Source organism: Eimeria necatrix, genomic scaffold, assembly GCF_000499385.1.
Source record: "Eimeria necatrix Houghton genomic scaffold, Enh_scaff297, whole genome shotgun sequence".
Lineage (NCBI taxonomy): Eukaryota > Apicomplexa > Conoidasida > Eucoccidiorida > Eimeriidae > Eimeria > Eimeria necatrix.
Window position 1 is genome coordinate 12501 of NW_013653513.1, and position 20000 is coordinate 32500.

At 60.5% G+C, this 20000-nt stretch overlaps 1 protein-coding gene across 1 annotated transcript in view; it reads left to right on the forward strand.

The window, feature by feature from the left end:
- Positions 1-9528: 9528 nt before the first annotated feature.
- Positions 9529-20000, forward strand: part of ENH_00040260 (hypothetical protein, conserved) — a gene marked incomplete at both ends in the record, with an annotated part of 15950 nt that continues 5478 nt past the window's right edge. The window contains 2 exons of the mRNA XM_013580734.1: positions 9529-19184; positions 19467-20000. The exon at positions 19467-20000 is cut by the window's right edge and continues 2120 nt beyond it. Of these exons, the coding sequence (XP_013436188.1) occupies positions 9529-19184; positions 19467-20000 (10190 nt within the window). The remainder of the gene's footprint in view (positions 19185-19466) is intronic.

Sequence of the window (20000 nt, forward strand, 5' to 3'; positions counted from 1 at the left end):
CAGCCTTGGTAGCTAGCTAGCTAGCTAGCTAGCTAGCTAGCTGACTACGTAGCTGACTAGGTAGCTAGCTGGCTAGCTAGCGGGCCGCGCAGCCGTCATTGTGGGGTCCAACGCAGCACCTGCAGGGAGCTGGCTAGCTAACCCGTTGGCTTGCTAGCTAGCTGGCTAGCTAGCCAAGGGGCTGTCCAACGGGGAGGCCTTTCACCGCAGAGGAAGCTAGCTAAGCAGCTAGCTAGCTAGCTAGCTAGCCGTAGAGCCCTTGTAGCCTACAGACAGCCAAAGAGCTACAGAACGACCCACGCAGCAGGATAGCTAGCCGTCTAGCTAAGTAGCTAGCCAGCTAGCTAGCTAGCTAGCGAACAAGCTGCCGCAGCTAGCTAGCCAGCCAGCTTCCTATCTCCTTATTTATCTACCAGGCTAGCTAGCGAGCTATCAATCCATCCGTCTATATGTACATATATCCATATACATAGCTAGCTGGCCAGCTAGCCAGCTAGCTAGCTTGCCAGCTATCTATCTATCTATCTACCCAGCTAGCTAGCCAGCTAGCCAGCCAGCTAGCCAGCTAGCTAGCCAGCCAGCTAGCCAGCCACAAGTGCCAGCTATTGGGCAAGGCCAAAGCTGTGGCTTGCTGCTGCTGCAGGCAGAAATCCAGGGGGCCCTTTTTGCTGCTGGCAGGGGGCCCCCCCCACCCCCCGCCTGCGCCTATGCAGCAGAACGGCTGCTGGCTTTGAGCTGCCTCTGCTGCTGCTGCATGCCCACAGAAGCAGCGCCGCCCCGCTGCCAGCAGCAGCAGCAGCAGCAGCAGCAGCAGCAGCAGCAGCAGCAGCAGAGTGAAGCGGATGGAGAGCTGCCGCAGTCGCTCGTGCACCTCGTCGCTGCTGCTTGCCTGCTCGAACAGGAACCCGCGAACCTCAACATGGTAAACCCTAAACCCTAAACCCTAAACCCTAAACCCTAAACCCTAAACCCTAAACCCTAGGGCTTCTGAGGCTGCGCTTGGAGGCTGCTGCTGCTTTTGCTGCAGGCCCTGCAGCTGGCGACGCTGCTGGCTCTGCGCCCCTCCATGCGGCAGCTGCTGCGCTCGCTGCTGCAGCAGCAGCTGCTGCAGCAGCAGCAGCACCTTGATGTGATGATTCGGGAGACAACAGACCCTAAAGAGCGCCACGTGCAGCAGCAAACTGCAGCACAAGTGGCTACGCTGCTTGCTGCGCTGCAGCGCAGGCCCAGCATTGCAGCAGCAACAGCAGCAGCAGCAGCAAGGAGCAGCCCTTCTGCTGCTGCAGCAAGCAGGAGAACAGGCGAGCAGCAGCAAAAAGGAAGGAATTAGAAATTAATTTGGAAGCAAAATGTTCCACAAAGGCCTCCAAGGCAGCAAAGCCTTGTCTTCGTGTCTTCTGTCCCTTCGTAGCAGCAGCAGCAGCAGCAGGCGCTCTGCAGCAGCAGCAGCAGGCGCTCTGCAGCAGCAGCAGCAGGTGTCTTGCAGCAGCAGTGGGCATTCTGTAGCAGCAGCAGATGCTCTGCAGCAGCAGCAGCAGGCGCTCGCAGCAGCAGCAGCAGACCCTCCCCACCTGCAGCAGCAGCTGCTGTTTTTGCCTGGCATGCGCTGCTGCTGCTGCTGCTGCTGCTGTTTATGTCTGCTCCTGCCTCCTTGTGTTCATTTCTGCATCTTTCTGTTTGCTGCCAAGCCCGTAGCTGGCTTGCTGCTGTTGCTGCTGTTGCTGCAGCAGCAGCAGCAGCAGCAGCAGCAGCAGCGAGGCTCGGCAGTTAAACATAACTAAGCCACAAAACAAACAGTTTATCTCTAAATGTGCGCCGGAGAACAAAAGACAAGAACACCAGAGCAGCAGAACCTGCGCAGCCGCAGCCGCTGCTGCAGTGTCTGCAGCAGCATTTACGCCTGCTGCAGCAGCAACTAGACCAGCTGCAGAGGCTGCAGCAGCAGCAAGTAAATTGCAGAATGCGTAACATTAAAAGCTGAATAAATTGTAACTCTAAGTAGGAGAGATCGCAGCAGCAGCAACAGTAATATCCCAGCAGCAACTGCATCAACAGCAACTGCAGCAACGGCTTCTGCAGCAAGCACAGTGGCTACGACTACAGCAGCAGCAGCAAAAGCAGATTCTATAAAGTGAGGAAATGTCCTGATTTGCAGCATTATGTTCCGTAACACTTTTCTAGCGAGAGTCGCGGCAGAAACAGCAGCAGCAGCAGCAGCAGCAGCAGCAGCAGCGCATGCTGGGGGGCGCTGCCGACAGCTCGCCGATCTCAATGCAGCAGCCGCAGGAGGCGCAGCAGCAAAAAATTAACTGAAAATGATGAAGTGTTTCTAATTTCTGGAGTCGAATTATTTGGTTTTGGCGGCCGTTCTGCTGCTGCTCTCGAGTTGCTGCTGCTGCTGCCGTTGCAGCTAATGTTGACAAACCCCTTCGAACCTAGCCGCAAGACCGGCGTCGTCAGCAGCAGCAAAAGCAGAAACAGCAGCAGCAGCAGCATCACACACAGCAGCAGCAGGAGTCGTGACATAGAGGGCTTGTGAAACACCAGGGGTGGCCTCGATCTTACTGCAACGGCAGCAGCAGCAGCAGCGGCAACGGCAGCAGCAGCAGCAGCGACAGCAAGAGCAGCAGCAACAAACGCAGCCGCTGTTCACTGCTTCGTCGTGCCTATGGCATTCAGAAGGAGGTGTCAGCACCACCACAGCAGCAGCAGCAGCAGCAACGACAGCAGCAGCAGCAGCAGCAGCACAAGCAGCAGCAGCAGGGGCAGCACCAACAGCAGTGGCCCTGGCGCTACGCCGAGCGCTGCCAACGCCAGAAGCACTGCCAGCAGCAAGAGGGGCAGCAGCAGCAGCCAAGGTGAAGCAGATTTGTTCATTGGATCAAGCACTTCTTCTGCAGCAGACCTCGCAGCAGCAGCAGCAGCAGCAACAGCAGCAGCAGCAGCAGCAGCAGCAGCAGCTGAGGACGCGGAAATCTTAGACGCGGTGAGATATGAATTGGAAGTCTTCGGCCCTGGAGGCACTGGGCGAGCGGCACGAGCAGCAGCAGGAGCAGCAGCAGCAGGAGCAGCAGCAGCAGGAGCAGCAGCAGCAGGAGCAGCAGCACCAGGAGGAGCAGCAGAAGCTGCAGCAGCAGCAGCAGCAGCAAGAGCTGCACGCAGACGGATTTATGTTGCTCTACTTTCGCACGTAGTCGGCGGGCGGCCTGTGCTTCTGCTGGTGTCCGTGCTGCTGCTGCTGCTGCTGCTGCTGCTGCCTTGGGGCAGCAGTCTTGCTGCTGCTGCTTCTCCTTGCTGCCTCTTCTTTGCCTTTCTTTGCGAGGCGTTTCTGCACACAGACCCACGAGCATCAGTTTGCTTCCAGCTTTGAGCCAGGCACCAGCAGCAGCAGCAGCAGCAGCAGCAGCAACAGCAACAGTTGCAGCAGGGCTGGCGACAGCAACTCACGCGCAGCAGGTGCAGCAGCAGCAGCAGCAGAAACAAAAAGAGCAGCAGCAGACACGGGAGAAGCACGAGATTCAGAAGCCTTTTATGCGCCCCTAGGATGTTCGCTGCTGCTTGACTCTGTCGATTTTAGCTGCAACAGCAGCAGCAGCAGCAGCAGCAGCAGCAGCAGCAGCAGAGGCAGCAGCAGCGGCAGCAACAACAGCAAAGCAAAAGCGGCTGTGATGTCTTGCTTGCCTTGCACTTTGCTGTTATACGCTTCGTTGAGCAGCAGGAGCGGTAGCAGCACAGTCAGCAGCAGCAGCAGCAGCAGCAGCACTGAAATCAGCAGCAGCAGCAGCATAACCAGCAGCAACAGCAGCAACACAATTAGCAGCAGCAGAAGGTCTGCAGTCTGAAAGCAGGCAGGTCCATCTTCTGCGTTTGAGCAGCGGCCGCAACCTCTGCAGCTGCAGCAGCAGCAGCTGCTGCTGCCGTTGCTGCCGCAGCAGCAGCAGCAGCTGCCGTCGCTGTTGCTGCCCCTGCAGCAGCAGCAGCTGCCGCTGTTGCTGCAGCTGCAGCCGCATCAGCAGCTGCTGCTGCCGCTCCAGCCGTTCGCCGTCTCCTGCGCCGTGTGCGCTGCCCTAGCAGCAGCAGCAGCAGCAGCAGCAGCAGCAGCAGCAGCAGCAGCAGCAGCAGCGAAGGATGCTGGAGGGGCTGCTGCAGCGGCTGCTGCTGCAGCACTGCAGCAGCTTGCTAGAAGACTGCAGCGCAGAACATGTTTCGCTGTGGCGGGGGGCTTTGGTGGTTTCGGATGTGAAGCTGAGGAAAGACGCAGTGCAGCGCCTCTTGGGGCTGCAGGACCTGCAGTAACCCTAAACCCTAAACCCTAAACCCTAAACCCTAAACCCTCGGCCCTGAGCGCTGAGCAGCGCTTGCAGCAGCAGCACCTGCTGCTGCTGCTGGCGCTAAGACTGTGGCTGCTTGCTGCGCTGCGCTTCTGCGCCGGGCAGAGAAAACCGACGAAGAACAAACCGGACTTGGGGTTTAGGGTTTAGGGTTTAGGGTTTAGGGTTTAGGGTTTAGGGTTTAGGGTTTGTGTGCTCAGGCTTGTGGAGGGCTCTGCGAAGGAGCTGAGGGCTTCGGTTTGCTGGGGGCGGCAGCCGACGCTGCTGCTGTCTCTTCACTTTCTTAATATTGTGCTGCAGAGACACAGCAGCAGCAGCAGCAGCAGCAGCAGCAAGAACAGCAGCAGCGGCGCGGGGCGCGCTGCAGCGGGACTCAGCAGCACCGACAGCACGGCCTCTCTGGCAGAGGAGTCCCCTCGCAGCAACAAGAGAAGCAACAGCAGCAGCAGCAGCAGCAGCAGCACCAGCAGCGCAGCTTCCACGGCCGACCGAACCGCTGCTACAGCTGCATCAGCAGCAGCAGCAGCAGCTGCAAGGACAGCAGCAGCCGCTGCTGCTGCCCCAGACACTCCAAGAACCTCTTCATCCACCGCAGCAGCAGCTGCTGCTGCTGCTGGTGCTGCTGCAGCAGCTGGTAGCGGGGACAGCGATGCCGCTGCAGCGGCTTCTGCTGCAGCGGGTGCTCCTCAGCGCCGCGACGCGAGCAGCAGCAGCAGCAGCAGCAGCAGCAGCAGCAGCAGCGCAGCAGCGGAAGGCCGGCAGTGGGGCTCGTCGCTGCTGCTGCCGCTGCTGCTGAGCATTGAGCTGCAAATCACAAACTCAAATATTAAGCTGCTGCACGGGCCTCATTCTGTGTCAGTGGCTTTATCTTCTTTAGTTGTGCGGCTGCCGCCGCAGCAGCAGCAGCAGCAGGGGCTGCTGCATGCGGACAGCAGCAGCAGACACCACCCGCACCACTTTTCAGAACTGCTGCAGCTGCAGCAGCAGCAGCACGCGCTGCAGAGGGAGTGCATATTGACGGACTTGACCGTTTGTATTGATACAGAGCAGCAGCAGCAGCAGCAGCAGCAGCAACAGCAGCAAATGAGGTGGCGAGCCCGCGCTGGCAGCAAAACTTCAGCCTTTTCTTTAAGCAGCGGCTGCAGCAGCCTGCAGCTGTCGGGTTCTGCTGCAGCAGCTGCTGCACAGGACGGCGACGGCCAAACTGATTCAGCTGCAGAAGATCCCGTAGCTGCTTCGGAGGCTGCAGCAGCAGCAAGCGGTGCTGCTGCATCAGCAAGCAGTGCTGCAGCAGCAGCAAGTGGTGCTGCTGCATCGGCAAGCGATGCTGCTGCATCAGCAAGCGGTGCTGCTGCAGCAGCAAGCAGTGCTGCTGCAGCAGCAAGCGGCGCTGCTGCAGCAGCAAGCGATGCTGCTGAAGCAGCATCAGCAGCAGCAGAGAATCTGGAGGCTGAAAGCGCGGCAGAAGCAGCAGACGCTGCAGCAGCAGCAGCAACAGCAACAACAGCAGCAGAGCAGACAGCAGCAGAGGGCACGCCGCTTCAAGCCCTAGATCGAAAAGCTGACGGAAGCAAACCCTTGTCTTTGGACCCAGAAGCAGCAGCCGCTGCTGCTGTTGCTGCAGTTGCTGCAGGAGCTGCAGCAGACACTCAGGACGCGCAGCAGCAGCAGCAGCGACAAAATAACTTCGAGCAGCCGCTGCTGCGACGGTGGGCCTGCAGCATTCGCTTCTCTATCCCTTTGCAGCAGCAGCAGCAGCAGCAGGCAGCAGCAGCAACTGACAGATTCTGCCTTGATGTGCTGCTGCAGCCGCTGCACCTCCGACTCAGCAGCAAACAGCTGCAGGCGCTGCGCTCAATTCTCTTTCAGAAGCCCCCGCCACTGCCTCCAGAGCAGCAACAGCAACAGCAGCAGCAGCAACAGCAGCAGCAGGACGAGCACCAAGGGGAGCCGCAGCAGGAACTGCAGCAGCAGCAGCAGCAAAGCGACAAACTTTCTGGTGTCCTTGAGAGTCCGGCTGTACTTGCAGAGGAAGGATCTCACGAACAGCAGCAGCAGCAAGAGCAGCAGCAAGAGCAGCAGCAGGAGCAGCAGCAAGAGCAGCAACAAGAGCAGCAGCAAGAGCAGCAGCAAGAGCAGCAGCAAGAGCAGCAGCAAGAGCAGCAACAACTGCAGGATAAGGATTCCAGCATCGATGCCCAAGAATTTTCAAGTAGGCCTTCGCTGCAGCAGGAAGAGCAGCAGCAGTCAGATCAGCAGCAGCAGCAGCAGCAGGGCCACCTGGAACAAGAGCAGCAGCAACAGCAGCAACAACAACAGCAGCAGCAGAAGCAGCACCAGGCTCGACTTGCCTTGCAGAGCGAGGCCTGGCGGCGGCTGCCCCAGGTGACTGCAGCAGCACCGCCGCGCAGCAACGGCAGCAGCAGCAGCAGCAGCAGCAGCAGCAGCAGCGGCAGAGCCGGGCGTTGGCTGAAGTGGGCGGTGGATGCATTACTTGGAGACTCTTCTGAAGAAGACACAGAAGATGAACAGCAGCAGCAGCAGCAGCAGCAGCAGCAGCAACAGAGCCAGCAAGAAGGGGAGCACAGAGAAGGGGCAAAGGCAGCAACGAGGACTGCATCAGCATTATCCTTATCAGCTGCAGCAGCAGCAGCAGGAGAGACCAAAGCTAATGGCACAGCTAGCTGGCAGCAGCAGCGGCAGCAGCAGCAGCAGCAGCAGAAGCATGCAGTATCTCCTGAATGGGCCTGCAGCCAAAACGAAGGCAGCAGCAGCAAGGCGCGCAGCCGCTCTCGGAGCTCCGTCAGCAGCAGCAGCAGCAGCAGCGTCCGCAGCAGCAGGCCCAGCAGCCGCAGCAGCAGGCGCAGCAGCATCATGAGCAGGAGGACAAGCAGACACAGCCGCAACAGCAGCAAAAGCAGCAGCTACAGTAGAAGCAGCAGCAAGACGAGCAGCCGCAGCAGCAGCAGCAATAGCAGGCAGATATCTGGCGATGCGGAGCTCGAGGAGGAGGCTCTGCTGCAAGATTTGCTGCAGCAGCAGCAGCAGCAGCAGCCGCTGCTGCGAGGCGCACTTGCCTACGCTATGGTGTCTGTACACCTTCCGTGCCTTTCTGTAACCCTTGTAGCTCCTCCAGAAGCAGCAGCAGCAGCAGCAGCAGTACAAAACAGACTTCGGCAGCAGAGTCTGCTGCTGCCCGCTTCAGACTGCAAAGACAGCAGCAGCAGCAGCAGCAGCAGCAGCAGCAGCAGCAGCAGGCCATTTTTCGCATTTGGGGTTGAGGGTGGCCGTTTGGTGCTGTCGAAGCCTCCTGCTGCTCTTGGCGTCTCTGAGGTGTATGTACACTTCCTGTACGCGTGGGCTCGAGACGCAACAGCAGCAGGCCAATACCTACGGCAGCAGCAGCGGCAGCAGCAGCAGCAGCAGCAGCGACAGCAGCAGCAAGCGCTGCTGTCGAAGGAGCAGCAGCTGCTAGAAGAGGAAGGATTCATCTGTCTCACTGCTGGCAGCGCTTCTGCTGCTGCAGCAGCAACGTCAACTGCTGCTGTTGCAGCAGCCACAGCGGCTGCTGCTGCTGCTGCTGCATCAGCCCCCACAGAGACAACAGACGCAGCCAAAGCACCGGAAAACAGCAGCAGCAGCAGCAGCAGCAGCAGCAGCAGCGAAAGTGCTGACCTTGGCAGTTCGCCGGCCAGAGGAGCAGCGCTGCAGTTTGGGGTTTTGGCCCTACCTGCTGCTGCAGCTGCTACAGCTGGAGGCGGTGGTGCTGCTGCTGCTGCTGCTGCGGGTACAGCAGACACGGCAGGGGCAGCAGCAGCAGCAGCAGCAGCAGCAGGGGCATCAGGCTACCGAGCCAGTGTCCTTGTGGGGCCCCTCTGCGTCAACCTTACGCCGACTTTGCTGCACGAGCTTCGCCGCTTTCTGCTGCTACCACAGCAGCAGCAGCAGCAGCAAGAGCGGCAGCTGCAGATGGATGTGGATTCTTTGGACGGGCTTGCTGATGAGCAGCAGCGGCAACAACAGCAGCTGCAGCAGCAGCAACAATCACTGACAGAGCTGGCTCTCAGCCCCTCAGGGAGCCAGCGCAGCAGCAGCTGCAGCAGCAGCTGCAGCAGCAGCTGCAGCAGCAGCCGCAGCTCTCTTTGGCGCAGCATGAGCAGCAGCAGCAGCAAAGCCAGCAGCAGGCCCTACCCGCAGCTGCTGTATTCCATGGACAGCCGCGACCTCAACGTTAGGAAGCAGCAGCAGCAGCAGCAACAGCCAAAAGGCCGCCGGCGCAGGGCTGATGCAGACGCAGCAGCAGCAGCAGCAGCAGCAAGGCCGGCTGCTGCTGCTGCTGCTAGTGCTCGCCAGGAAATTCATTTTGTTGTTTCCGTGCCTCACGTTGATGTGCAGCTCTTGCTGCAGCTGCCTTGTGGGAGCAGCAGCAGCCTGCCGCAGCAAGAGAGGTGGCATGGTCGCTTAGCAGCAGCAGCAGCAGCAGCAGCAGCAGCAGCAGCAGCAGGGCGTCCAAGTTTTCACTGGCTGCATTTCGCGCTGCGATCTGTCAAGTGAGAATTGCAGTGCCAAAACCCTAAACCCTAAACCCTAAACCCTTCTTGACCAAATGAGCCCCGTGTTCCTCGCGACAAAACCTGCTAGCTGGAGACCTCGTAGTACAGCTTGCAGGGTTTAACGCTTAGGGTTTAGGGTTTAGGGTTTAGGGTTTAGGGTTTAGGGTTTAGGGTTTAGGGTTCAGGGTTTAGGGTCTTGGGGTGTGCGCTTTATCAGGATCAGCCGCAGCTCATTGCCCGAAGTGGTTGAGAGGGAGCTGCTGCCGCTGCTGCTGTGTCAGTGTCTTTGCTTCATCCCCGTGCTGCACATTGCCTTTGCTGCATGCAGCGACGCTGCTGCTGCTGCTGCATCTCCCGCTGCTGCTGCTGCGACAGGAGTGAAGCCACCTGGTGCAGCAGCAGCAGCAGCAGCAGCAGCAGCAGCAGCACACCCAAAGCAGCGCCGCAGGCAGCAGCAAGTGCACAGATGCACCAGCTCTTCTGTCACGGTGGGGCTACTGCAGCTGTCGCTGCTGCAGTATGAGCATCTGCAGCAGCAGCGAGCAGCAGCAGCAGCAACAAGCGAACCTGCTGTTGCGGGAGCTGCTGCTGCTGCTGCGCAGTCCAGGGTACTGCTTTTGCTGGAAGGGTTGGAGGCTGAGGTCATGCAGGAAGACTTCGACAGCAGCTTCGCTGCTGCTGCTGCTGCTGCTGCTACTGCAACAGCACAGCAAGCCACTACAGCAGCAGCAAACGGTCCAGTCGCGGCCCTGCAGCTGCAGCCCCATGTCTATGCTGACGCCCGCACAAGCAGCAGCAGCAGCAGCAGCAGCAGCAGCAGCAGCATGACACCTCAGTGCTGCGTGTACACCTCAGCCTATAGGGCCGCTGGAGAGCTGCGGTGTCTGGCGATTGGAGCAGCAGCAGCAGATGTTGCTGTTGCAGCAGCAGCAACTCGCAGCCTCGTCGCGCATGCACTTGGCGTGTACGTTGAGCTGCTGCGCCTCACCTGCCAGCAACTAAGTCCGGAAGTGCAGCAGCAGCAGGACCCGCAGCAGCAGCAGCAGCAGCAGCAGCAGCAGGAGCGTTATCTGCAGCAGCACACGCCGAAGCAGCAAACCAACGGCAAGGACACGGCTCCAGCAGTCCCGCCACTACTTGCTATCGAAAGTGCAGCGTCAGCAGCAACAGCAACGACATCAGCAGCAGCAGAAGCAGCAGCAGCAGCAGCAGCAGAAGCAGAAGCAGTAGAAGCTGCCTGCGCTTCGTGCAGCCGCTGCAGCTGCGCTGGTTGCTTCGGAATATCAGTTGGTCTTGCTGCGGCTGCTGCTGCCCCGTCTGTTGATGCTTCGTTCGAAGCAGCAGAAATGGCAGCAGCAGCAGCAGCAGCAGCAGCAGCAGCAGCAACTTCTGTTACAGGCGATTCTCTGGGCTGTCTGCGGGTGCTGCTCAAAGGGGCTTGCTGCAGCATCCGCTGTGCCACATATGAAGGAAGCAGCACAGCCGTCGGCAGCAGCAGCAGCAACAGCAGCCGGAGCAGCAGCAGGAACAGCGGCAGCAGCAGCAGCAGGATACGAGGCGCCTTCGCTCCAGATGTGCGGCCCGTCTTCAACGGAGGCAGAAGCAGCAGCAGCAGCAGCAGCAGCAGCAGCAGCGACTCGCTGCTGCTCTTCTTTGAGCTATACGCCTCCGTCAGCAGCGGCAGCGCGACGCTGCTGCTGCTGCCGGGGCCCCGCGAAGTGTCTCTCTTTGCTGCAGCACATCAGCCGCAGGAGCTGCTGCTGCAGCAATACGCTTCTCCAGCAGCAGCAGCAGGTGCAGCAGCAGCTGCTGCTGAGGCGCTAATTCGGGGCAGCAGAAACAGAACTTCTTCGCTGCGTTTGCCTCTGCCGCCAACGCCCCAACAACAGCAGCAGCACCAGCAGCAGCACCAGCAGCAGCAGCAGCAGCAGCAGCAGCAGCAGCAGCAGCAGCGGCAGCGCTTAAACACTATTCAGCAGCAAGACACAACGGCGAAGGAGCCTCTGGTGCTGCTGTGCATGCGGTTCGTTGTGAGGCATGCCTCGCAGCAGCAACGCCCCCACTACAGCAGCAGCAGCAGCAGCAGCAGCAGCAGCAGCAGTCCCCTCGCAACAAGCTTCGCTTCTTTTGGTCTCCACGAAGGTCTGCTGTTTTTGCTGCCGCCGCCCCCTTTCCGGTCGTTTTTGCCGCTGCAGCAGCAGCTGCTGCAGCAAGTGACGCAAGGTGCTGCAGCAGCAGACAGGGACTCTGCTGCAGCGCGGCGCTGCCGCCAGCTGCAGCTGCTGCGGGCCGAGGCGGCTTCTGGAGCATCACTGCAGCAGCCCCTTTTGTTTTTTCGAGTCCGCAGCAGCAGCAGCAGCAGCAGCAGCAACAGCTGCAACTGCCTGTTGCTGCACCCGGAGGTTGTTGCCCTGCTGCTTAGCTGCAGCAGCACGCTGCAGCAGGAAGCTGCCGCGGTTGCAGCCGCAGGTGCTGCTGCCTCAGCAGCAGTGGCTGCTGCTGCTGCTGCTGCTGCTGCAACGAGCCCAGCAGCAGCAGCTCTCTCCACCCAAGCAAACGAGAGCCCCCGGAGCCGACTTGGGCGCTACGCTAGCAGGAACAGCAGCAGCAGCAGCAGCACCGGCAGCAGCAGACGCGGAACGACTGCAGCAGCAGCAGCAGCAGCAGCGGCGAGCAGGCTGTGGCCCTTGCTGCTGCTGAACCCCGTAGCTGACTGCCAGCTGCCTGAGTTGCTGCTGTGCCTCTGCAGGTCTCCCGGCGGCGCAGCAGCAGCAGAAGCAACAGCAGCAGCAACAGCAGCAGCAGTTGATGACAGCAAGCTGCTGTGTCTGCTGCTGCCGAGCATCATCTGGGAAGGACGCTTGCTGCGCTGTGGGGCCCTCCGCGTGTGGGGGCGCCAACCCCTGCTGCAGCAGCAGCGAGGGCAAGAAGAGCAGCAGCAGCAGCAGCAGCAGCAGCAGCAGCAGCAGCAGCAGCCAGACAACCACCAACAGCAGCAGCCAGAGTGCTGGCAGCAACGCGCTGAAATTGGGCCGCTGCTAGTGCAGCTGAGCACTCTGAGCTGCTGCTGGTCATCAGATCGCAGCAGTTCTCGTGAGGAGGCAGCTGCAGCAGCAGCAGCAGCAGCAGCAGCAGCAGCAGCAGCGCCTGCTGCTGCCACAGCGACGACGCTGCGGGTAGTGCTGCACTGGGAGAAGGAGCTGCTGCTGCATGCAGCAGAAGCAGATGCTGCTAGCCTCCTGCTTTGGTGGCAGCAGCTGCGCAGCAAATGGACACTTGCGGGCATTACGGAGGAGCAGCAGCAGCAGCAGCAGCAGCAAAGTACGTGCAGCGGCAGCACGGGCCAGTGCGCCGTAGCTGGAGACAGGAGCTACCACGGAAGCAGCAGCAGCAGCAGCAGCAGCAGCAGCAGCAGCAGCAGCAGAAACAGCACCACTTTGTGGCAGCAGATCGGGGTGGAGGCAACCAGCGTTTTCGCTGTGCAGTTGCTAGTGTCTCAACAGCTGCAGCAGCAGCAGCAGCAGCAGCCATGGGGCTTGACTCTGGGACTTGGCAGGGCACAGCTGGAGCTCTACAAGCCCCCAAAGTCCTTCAGCAGCAGCAGCAGCAGCAGCAGCAGCAGCAGCTACATGCCCGCGCTGCTCAGTGGCTGGCGCTTGCTTTTGAGTCGTCCGTACGCTGCACTGTTGCAGCCGCAGCAGCAGCAGCAGCAGCAGCCGCAGCAGCAGCAGCTGCTGCTGCTGCTACAGCAGCATGCCCACCGGCAAGTCTTCGGCGTGTTCGCTGCAGCAGCAGACGCCGCTGCTGCTGCTGCTGTCACGAAAGATGCAGCAGCGGCAGCTGGGGCGCTGCTGCTGCATGCAGAAGAAGAAGTGACGGCCCCTCAGTTCAGCAGCACTTCCTTGCCTATTGTTTCTGCTGCGTCTGCGTCTGCTGTGAGCAGCAGCAGCAGCAGCAGCAGCAGCAGCAGCAGCACTGAAAGCAGCACCTGCTCCAGCAGCTGGTGGCTTGCTGTTTCTGCTGAACGGAGGAAAGGCCTTGCGGCGATTCACAAGTGCCCGCAGCAGCAGCAGCAGCAGCAGCAACAGCAGCAGCAGCAGCAAGACAGACATGCTTCCAGTTGGTGTCTCCTCGATGGAGAAGCGGTCCTGCAGCAAACCACGTGGGGAGTTGTGCTGCTGCCAGTAACGTTGCAGCTGCCTGCAGTTGCTGCTGCTGCAGTCTGCTCAATCCTGGGCTCTTTTGCAGCAGCCGCTGCTGCTGCTGCCGCTGCTGCTGCTGCTGTGGCACCTCCAGGACTGGATGCTGTCAAGGTACTTTCTGTGGAGCTCCTGAGGCAGAGGCTGCAGCTCCAGACAGCGGGAGCCGCGGCTGCCGCTGCTGCTGCTGCTGCTGCTGCTGCTGGCGTTGTTGCAACAGCTGCAGCAGCTGCAGCAGCTGAAACACACGCGGAGCTGCCGCTGCTGCAACGCAGCAGCTGGGAAGTCCGCTGTGGCAATTTGGCTCTTCACTTGCCTGTTTCTTCTGCAGCAGCAGGAAACGAGGAAGCAGCAGCAGCAGCAGCAGCGAACCCAGAGGCAGCAGCAGGAAGCCTGGTGGTCACGGTGGCGGACTTTTTTGCATCTGTTGTTTCCCTCCGTGCGTACCATCAGCAGCAGCAGCAGCAGCAGCAGCAAGACGGTCACATGGTCCAGCAGCAGGAGCTGCTGCTGCTGGCAAACGTCAGTGCTGCTGCTTCAGCTCCAGCGGCAGCAGCAGCAGCAGAAACAGGAGCAGCAGAAACACTCTTTAGCTGCGGTGATCGGCTATTCATACACCCCGTCAGTCTTCGCATTCACAAGTCAGAGAAGAGCAGCAGCAGCAGCAGCAGCAGCAGCAGCAGGCTCGAAGAGTGCTGCTGCTGCACTGCGTTGCTGCGGTCTTGCTGCTGCGACGCTTGCGGCAGGTGCAGCCACGTCTTAGGAGAGTTTGCTTGTGGGACCCACAGGCCGCTGCAGTGCGAGCAGCAGCAGCAGCAGCAGCAGCAGCAGCAGCAGCAGCAGCAGCAGCAACTTTTGCAGGTCTCTCGAAGTCTCCCCCTTGGCTGCCGTTTGCATGCGCATGCCTCTGCAGTGTACGTGGACCTCAGCGACCAGGCAGTGCTGCTGCTTTTGCTGCAGCTGCTGCATCAGATCCGGAGGCATGCTGCAGCAGTAGCAGCAGCAGCAGAAGCTGCAGCAGCATGCGCTGTTTCCGTACCTGACAGCAGTGATATTGCTTCTACCATTGTGCTTGAAGGCGATGTGCAGCAGCAGCAGCAGCAGCAGGAGCAGCAGCAGCAGGCACAACAGCTTCAGCAGCATGAGCAGCAGCAGCACATGCAGCAGCTGCAACGACAAGAGCAGCAGCAGGAACTGCTTCTGCAAGCAGATGCACTTGAAGTGCTGGTGGCCTCTCCCTGTGCAGCAGCAACAGCAGCAGTTGCTGCAGCACCAGCAGCAGCAGCAGGATACAAGGAGGGCGCTGCTGCAGCCCCTGTTGATTTGCTGTGGTGTGGAGACGCCGTGTCAACAGCCTGCAGCAGCAGCAGCTGCAGCAGCAGCAGCCACAGCCGCAGCAGCAGCTGCGGTCTATGTAGGAGCAGCAGACGCTCAGGCAGAAGGCCAGCAGCAACAGCAGCAGCAGCAGCAGCAGCAGGTGCAGACAGCTCTGCAGCGGACACACAAGCTGCAGCAGCAGCAGAACACGAGAAAAGGGAGCCTTTGGCTCAGTTGCTGCAGCGAGTGGCAGCTGACCGAATTTGCATGCGTCGTTTGCTGCTGCGCAATGGAGTGCAGCTTCCTGTTGCTGCTGCTGCTGCTTCTGCTGCTGCTGCCATTGATGACTGCGCACCAATCGCTCTGAGAGCTGTGGGGCTGCAGCTGCAGCAAAGCAGCAGCAGCAGCAGCAGCAGAAGCAGCAATTGCAGAAGCTGCAGCACACGATTTTCCTTGCAGACTCTTGTGCTGCAGCTCGGCAGATCTGCTCTGGTGTCTGTACACCCAGCAGCAGCAGCAGCAAGTGCGACAAAGAAGAAGCAAAGGAAGCAACAGCAGCAGCAGCAGCAGCAGCAGCAGATGTCATGCGGCATTGAGGTGACGTGGACACTAGCTCCTGGCCCAGAGACAGCAACAGCAGCAGCAGCAGCAGCAGCAACAGCAGCAGCAGCAGCGGCAGCTCAGCGGACAGTTTGCCTCAACAGCGTGGCCCTCGTGCTGCACCCGCATGCAGCGCAGCAGCAGCTGCTGCAGCTATCCAAGAGTCGCACTTTGCTGCTGCTGCAGCGAGCTTTCGAACCAATAGATGTGGGCAAGGCAATACAGCAAGAGCACTCAAAGCAGCAGCAGCAAAGACCGGAGCAGCAGCAGCAGCAGCAAAGACAGCAGTGCCAGCAGCAGGTGGACAAGCTCTTCGTAGATTTCCTGCTGCTGCATGCGGCAGAAGGCAGCAGCAGCAGCGATCTCAGGGCTTTGCGGCTGCTGCTGCACCAGGGGGCTGCAGTCATTTGGCCTCCACAGGAGCAGCAGCAACAGCAGCGCCAGGTGGAAAAGACGCAGCAAGTGCAGCAGCAGCAGGAAGAGCAGCAGCAGCAGGAGGAGCAGCAGCAGCAGCAGCATCACGCCGTAGAGCTTTGCGAGCTGCAGCGACGGCAGCACTCATTCGCTGCGTATATGTGCAAGCCATCTGCTGCTGCTGCAGCAGCAGCAGCAGGCAGCAGCAGCTCGCGCACCGTAGACGTTATTGCTGCTGCCGTGTCGCTTTGCTGCTGGGCTGCAGCAGCACCGCTGCAGCACCTGCCGCTGCTGCCGCCAGTGCGGCTGAGTGGCACGGTGTCTATACACCACAACAAGGCTCTGGCAGCAGCAGCAGCAGCAGCAGCAGCAGCAACGGGATATCTGCCCGTTGCTGCTGCTGGGGAGGGTGCAGCAGCAGCAGCTGCTGCCCAGCTTGCATGCACTTGCCTGCGGCGACTGTACATCTCAGCGGGCCTAAGCCTTCATCAGGCCTCACCAGTTAGTGGGCAAGCAGCAGCAGCAGCAGCAGCAGCAGCAGCAGCAACAGCAACAACAGAAGCAGCAACAGCAGCGACAACTGCGGCCGTAGTGGCTGATGGTGGCGCTGCTGCTGCTCCTGCTGCTGCTGCTGCTGCTTCATACACCGAAGGAGCTGCTGAGTTTCAGGTGTCTCCCGTGCTGCTGCGTCTGTCTCCTTGGAAGCTGCAGCTGCTGCTGCAGACCATCGCTGGGGTGAGAGACATGGCTGCTGCTGCTGCTGCTGCTGCTGTTGGCACTGCAACTGCTGCTTCCGTGCCCATGGAAAAAGAGACCGGCGCTGCTGCTGCGCCAGAAGCAGCAGCAGCAAAAGCCGCAGCAACAGCAACGGCTGCAGAGCCCGCAGACTGGCAGCTGCTTCCTTTCAAGCTTCCTCTGCAGCAGCCTGGCTCAGCAGCAGCAGCAGCAGCAGCAGCAGCAGCAACACCACCACCACCAACAGCAGCAGCGAGAGAAGGTCACGGGAGGTCTGGCTGCGCCTGCCTGCAGCTGCGCGTTGCTGCAGTTCCCAGCAATTTCTGCAGTGACGAAGAAGCAGAGGCTGCTGCTGCTGCTGCTGCACTCGACTGCATGCATGCAGTCTTCCGCAGCCTCCCTGCAGCAGCAGCTACTGCAGCAGCAGCAGCTGAGCAGCAGGAGCCGCAGGAGCTGCTACAGGTGCTCCTTTGCCTGCCCAGACCTGCCTGTCTGGTGGCTGCTGCAGTGCAGGCCGACCCCCACGACCCTCAGGAGCTCGAGCAGCAGCAGCAGCAGCAGCAGCAGCAGCAACAGCAGCAGCAGCAGCAGCAGCAGGGATGGGCAGTGCAGCGTGTAGAGGCGTACGACGAGCTGCAGCGGAAATTTCGTGGGGCCCATTTTGGCCGCCCAAGGCGGAGCAGCAGCAATTTGCTTGCGCGGCGCTTCAGGGTCACCTTGCAGCACCCACGGCAGCAGCAGCAGCAGCAACAGCAGCAGCAGCAGCAGCAGCAACTGCTGCTGCTGGCTGCCTTCCCAGTGCTGCCCGCTGCGCTGCGGCAGTGGAGGGTGTCGCTACAGTGTAACGGTTTCTGTGCTACTTTCGCGCATGCTGCAGCAGCAGCAGCAGCAGCAGCAGCAGCGCCTGCAGCAGCTGCTGCAGCAGCAGGGCTGTATCCGTTTGACGCTTTGGGTCTCGAGGCCCCTGCAATGGAAGCAGCAGCAGAGTCTCTGCACCTGTCGCTGCAGCATGTGGCTCCTGTAGCTGCAGTCGCAAGTGCTGCTGCTGCTGCTGACCCTGCTGCTGCTGCTGGTCTTGCTGCTGCAGGGGGCGTTGCTTTGCTGCTGAACCTGCAGCAGCTAAGGGCCCGGGTGCAGCACCCCTCTACTCTGCAGCCGCTGCAGCTGCTGCACTGCCCTGCAGTCGCTGTGCACGCAGCAGTAGCAGCAGCAGCAGAAACAGCAGCAGCAGCAGCAGCAGGACTCGTTTCTCTTGTTCCTGCGCTCTCCAAGCTAGAGCCAGGTGGTGCTGCAGTGGGTTTGCTGCTGCAGCAGCAGCTGACTGTACATCTGGATGCGCTGCGTTTATGGCGCGCTGTAGCAGCAGCAGAAGCAGTTGCTGCTACGTTCGCCAAGGAAGAAGACCTGCCGCAGCAGCAGCAGCAGCAAGAGCAGCAGCAGCAGCAGCAACAGCAGCAGCAGAAAGCCCATCCTGAAGCAGCAGCACTGCAGCAAGTGCCCCCCCACGTGCCTTTGCTGCTGACGAATCTGCTGCCTGTTCCTCTGCTGCTGCAGCAGGGGTCCTTTGGCGGCTCGCTGCTGCTGCCTCCAGGTGCAGCAAAAGCAGCTTTCTGGTGTGTCCCTCCAGCTTACCCCAGCAGCAGCAGCAGCAGCAGCAGCAGCAAGGAAAGGATGTCGCTGCGGTTCGCTCTCGCTTGCGGTGGCGGCTGGTCGGCTCCTGTATTTCCTGCTGCTGCTGCTGCTGCGTCTGCTGCTGGAGCTGCTGCTGTGCGCTGGGAGCCACTGCTGCTGCCAGCAGCCTCAGGGACCTCTTGTGTCGTCTTGCTGCCGAGATGCGGCAGCAGCAGCAACAGCAGCAGCAGCAGCAGCAGCAGCAGAGTGAGCTACAGAGTGTGGTTTGGGGTGTGCAGCCGCACGCCGCTGCAAGTGTGCTGCTTCATTTGCCCTCCGCTGCTTCTGCAGCAGCAGCAGCTAATGCTGCCACTGCTATTTCGCACCCATATAGGCGAGCAGCAGCAGCATCATGCGGAACGGCAGCAGCAGCAGCAGCAGCAGCAGCAGCAGCATGGCGACTTTGGCCTGTGCTTCCAGAGAGAAGTACCATCATTACACATGCTGCTGAGGCTGCTGCTGCCGAAGCAACAGCAGGAGCAGCAGCTGCTGCCGCTGCAGCAAGGCCAAAGTGCGCTGCAGCAGCGAGAGGGCCCAGCAGGTGCATGTGAAGACCAGCAGCAGCAGCAGCAGCAGCAGCAGCAGCAGCAGCAGCAAGAAATGCAGCACACACTAGGTTCCATTTACACTAGCAGTGCTCGCGATAACAGCGTGCAGTTGCAGCAGGTGCTGTTACAGCAGCAGCAGCAGCAGACGCAGAAGCAGCAGCAGCATGCAGAACAGCAGCAACAGCAGCAAGAACAACAGGACTTCGACTGGGCAGCAACAGCAGCAGCTGTGGGTCAACTGGGCCCGTCTGCTGCTGCAGCTGCTGCAATCTTGCCGCCTGCTGCTGCTCCCTTGTCTGTGTCCTTGTCACTTCAAGCTCGTCATGCAGCAGCAGCAGCAGCAGCAGCAGCAGTAGCTCCTGCTGCTCCTGGCAGCTTCGGGGGCCTCACAGGGCCCCTGCTGCTGCTGCAGGCAGCTAACGGGCAGGAGCAGCAGCATCCGAGACGGCAGCAGAGCTTCCTGCGGTGGCTGCAGCAGCAGCCAGGGCAGCAGCAGCAGCAGCAGCAGTTTCGGGCGGGTTTCGTTATGCTTCCTTCGGCGCCCCCTGAGGAGCCGCAGCAGCAACACGACCAGCAGCAGCAGCTGCAACGGCAGCAGCAGCTGCAGCAACAGCAGCAGCAAGAACAGGAGCAGAGCACTGCTTGCCTCTTCTGCTACGCTGGCAGTGTGGACGTCGACAGCTTTGAGTGCAGCAGCAGCAGCAGCAGCAGCAGCAGCAGCAGCAGCAGGGGCCCGCTGATGCTGCGGATGCGCCCGGCGCTGTGTGTGAGCAACAAAACCAGCAGCAGCTTGCTGCTGCAGCTGCAGGGCACATCGTCGAGGGACATCAAGGAGCTGCTGCTGCTGCCCTCCTCTGCTCTGCAGGTTTGCTGTTGCTGCTGCTGCTGCTGCAGCTGATGCTGCTTCTACTGCTGCTTTTGTGCTGCTGCTATGGCTTCCAGTGTTGTTGCCGTTGGACTGCCTGCTGCAATGCTAGCTGATTCTTTTGCCTGTTTGAGCTGCTGCAGCTGGGCTCAGTATTGCTGTTGCTGCTGCTGCTGCTGCTGCTGCTGCTTCATCCTCCCCGTTGCTGCCGCTGCTGCAGCTCCTGAGTGAAGGTGCAGCAACTATTCTGCGGTGTGTGTGCAGCTTATCGACGCTTCTGTGCCTCAGTTGTTGGCTGCAGCAGTTCACATAGTAGGTCCTGCTGCAGGAGCAGGAGCAGCAGCAGCAGCAGCAGCAGCAGAACAGCAGCAGCAGCAGAGTCCCGCCATGGACAATCTGCTGTTGTCGCTGCAGCCCATCCCACTTGCTGAGGCAGCCGCAGGTGCTTCCGCAGCTGCTGCTGCCTCGCCGTCTGCTGAGGCAGCAGCAGAAAAGAGCAGCAACAAATCAGCTGCTCTTTCTGCTGCTGCAGCAGAAGCTTTTGTCTGCGCGTGGACAGCTCTAGCTCTCACTAAGCAGCAGCAGCAGCAGCACATTGGCAGCAGCAGCAGCATAAGCAGCAGCAGAAGTGATAAGAGCCCCGTGTCGAGTGGCTCAGTGCCTTCTGAGCAGCAGCAGCAGCAGCAGCAAGAGCAACTGCAACAGCAGCAGCAACAGCAACAGCAGCAGCAGCAACAGCAGCAGCTAGCTATGGAGGGCTGCAGCAC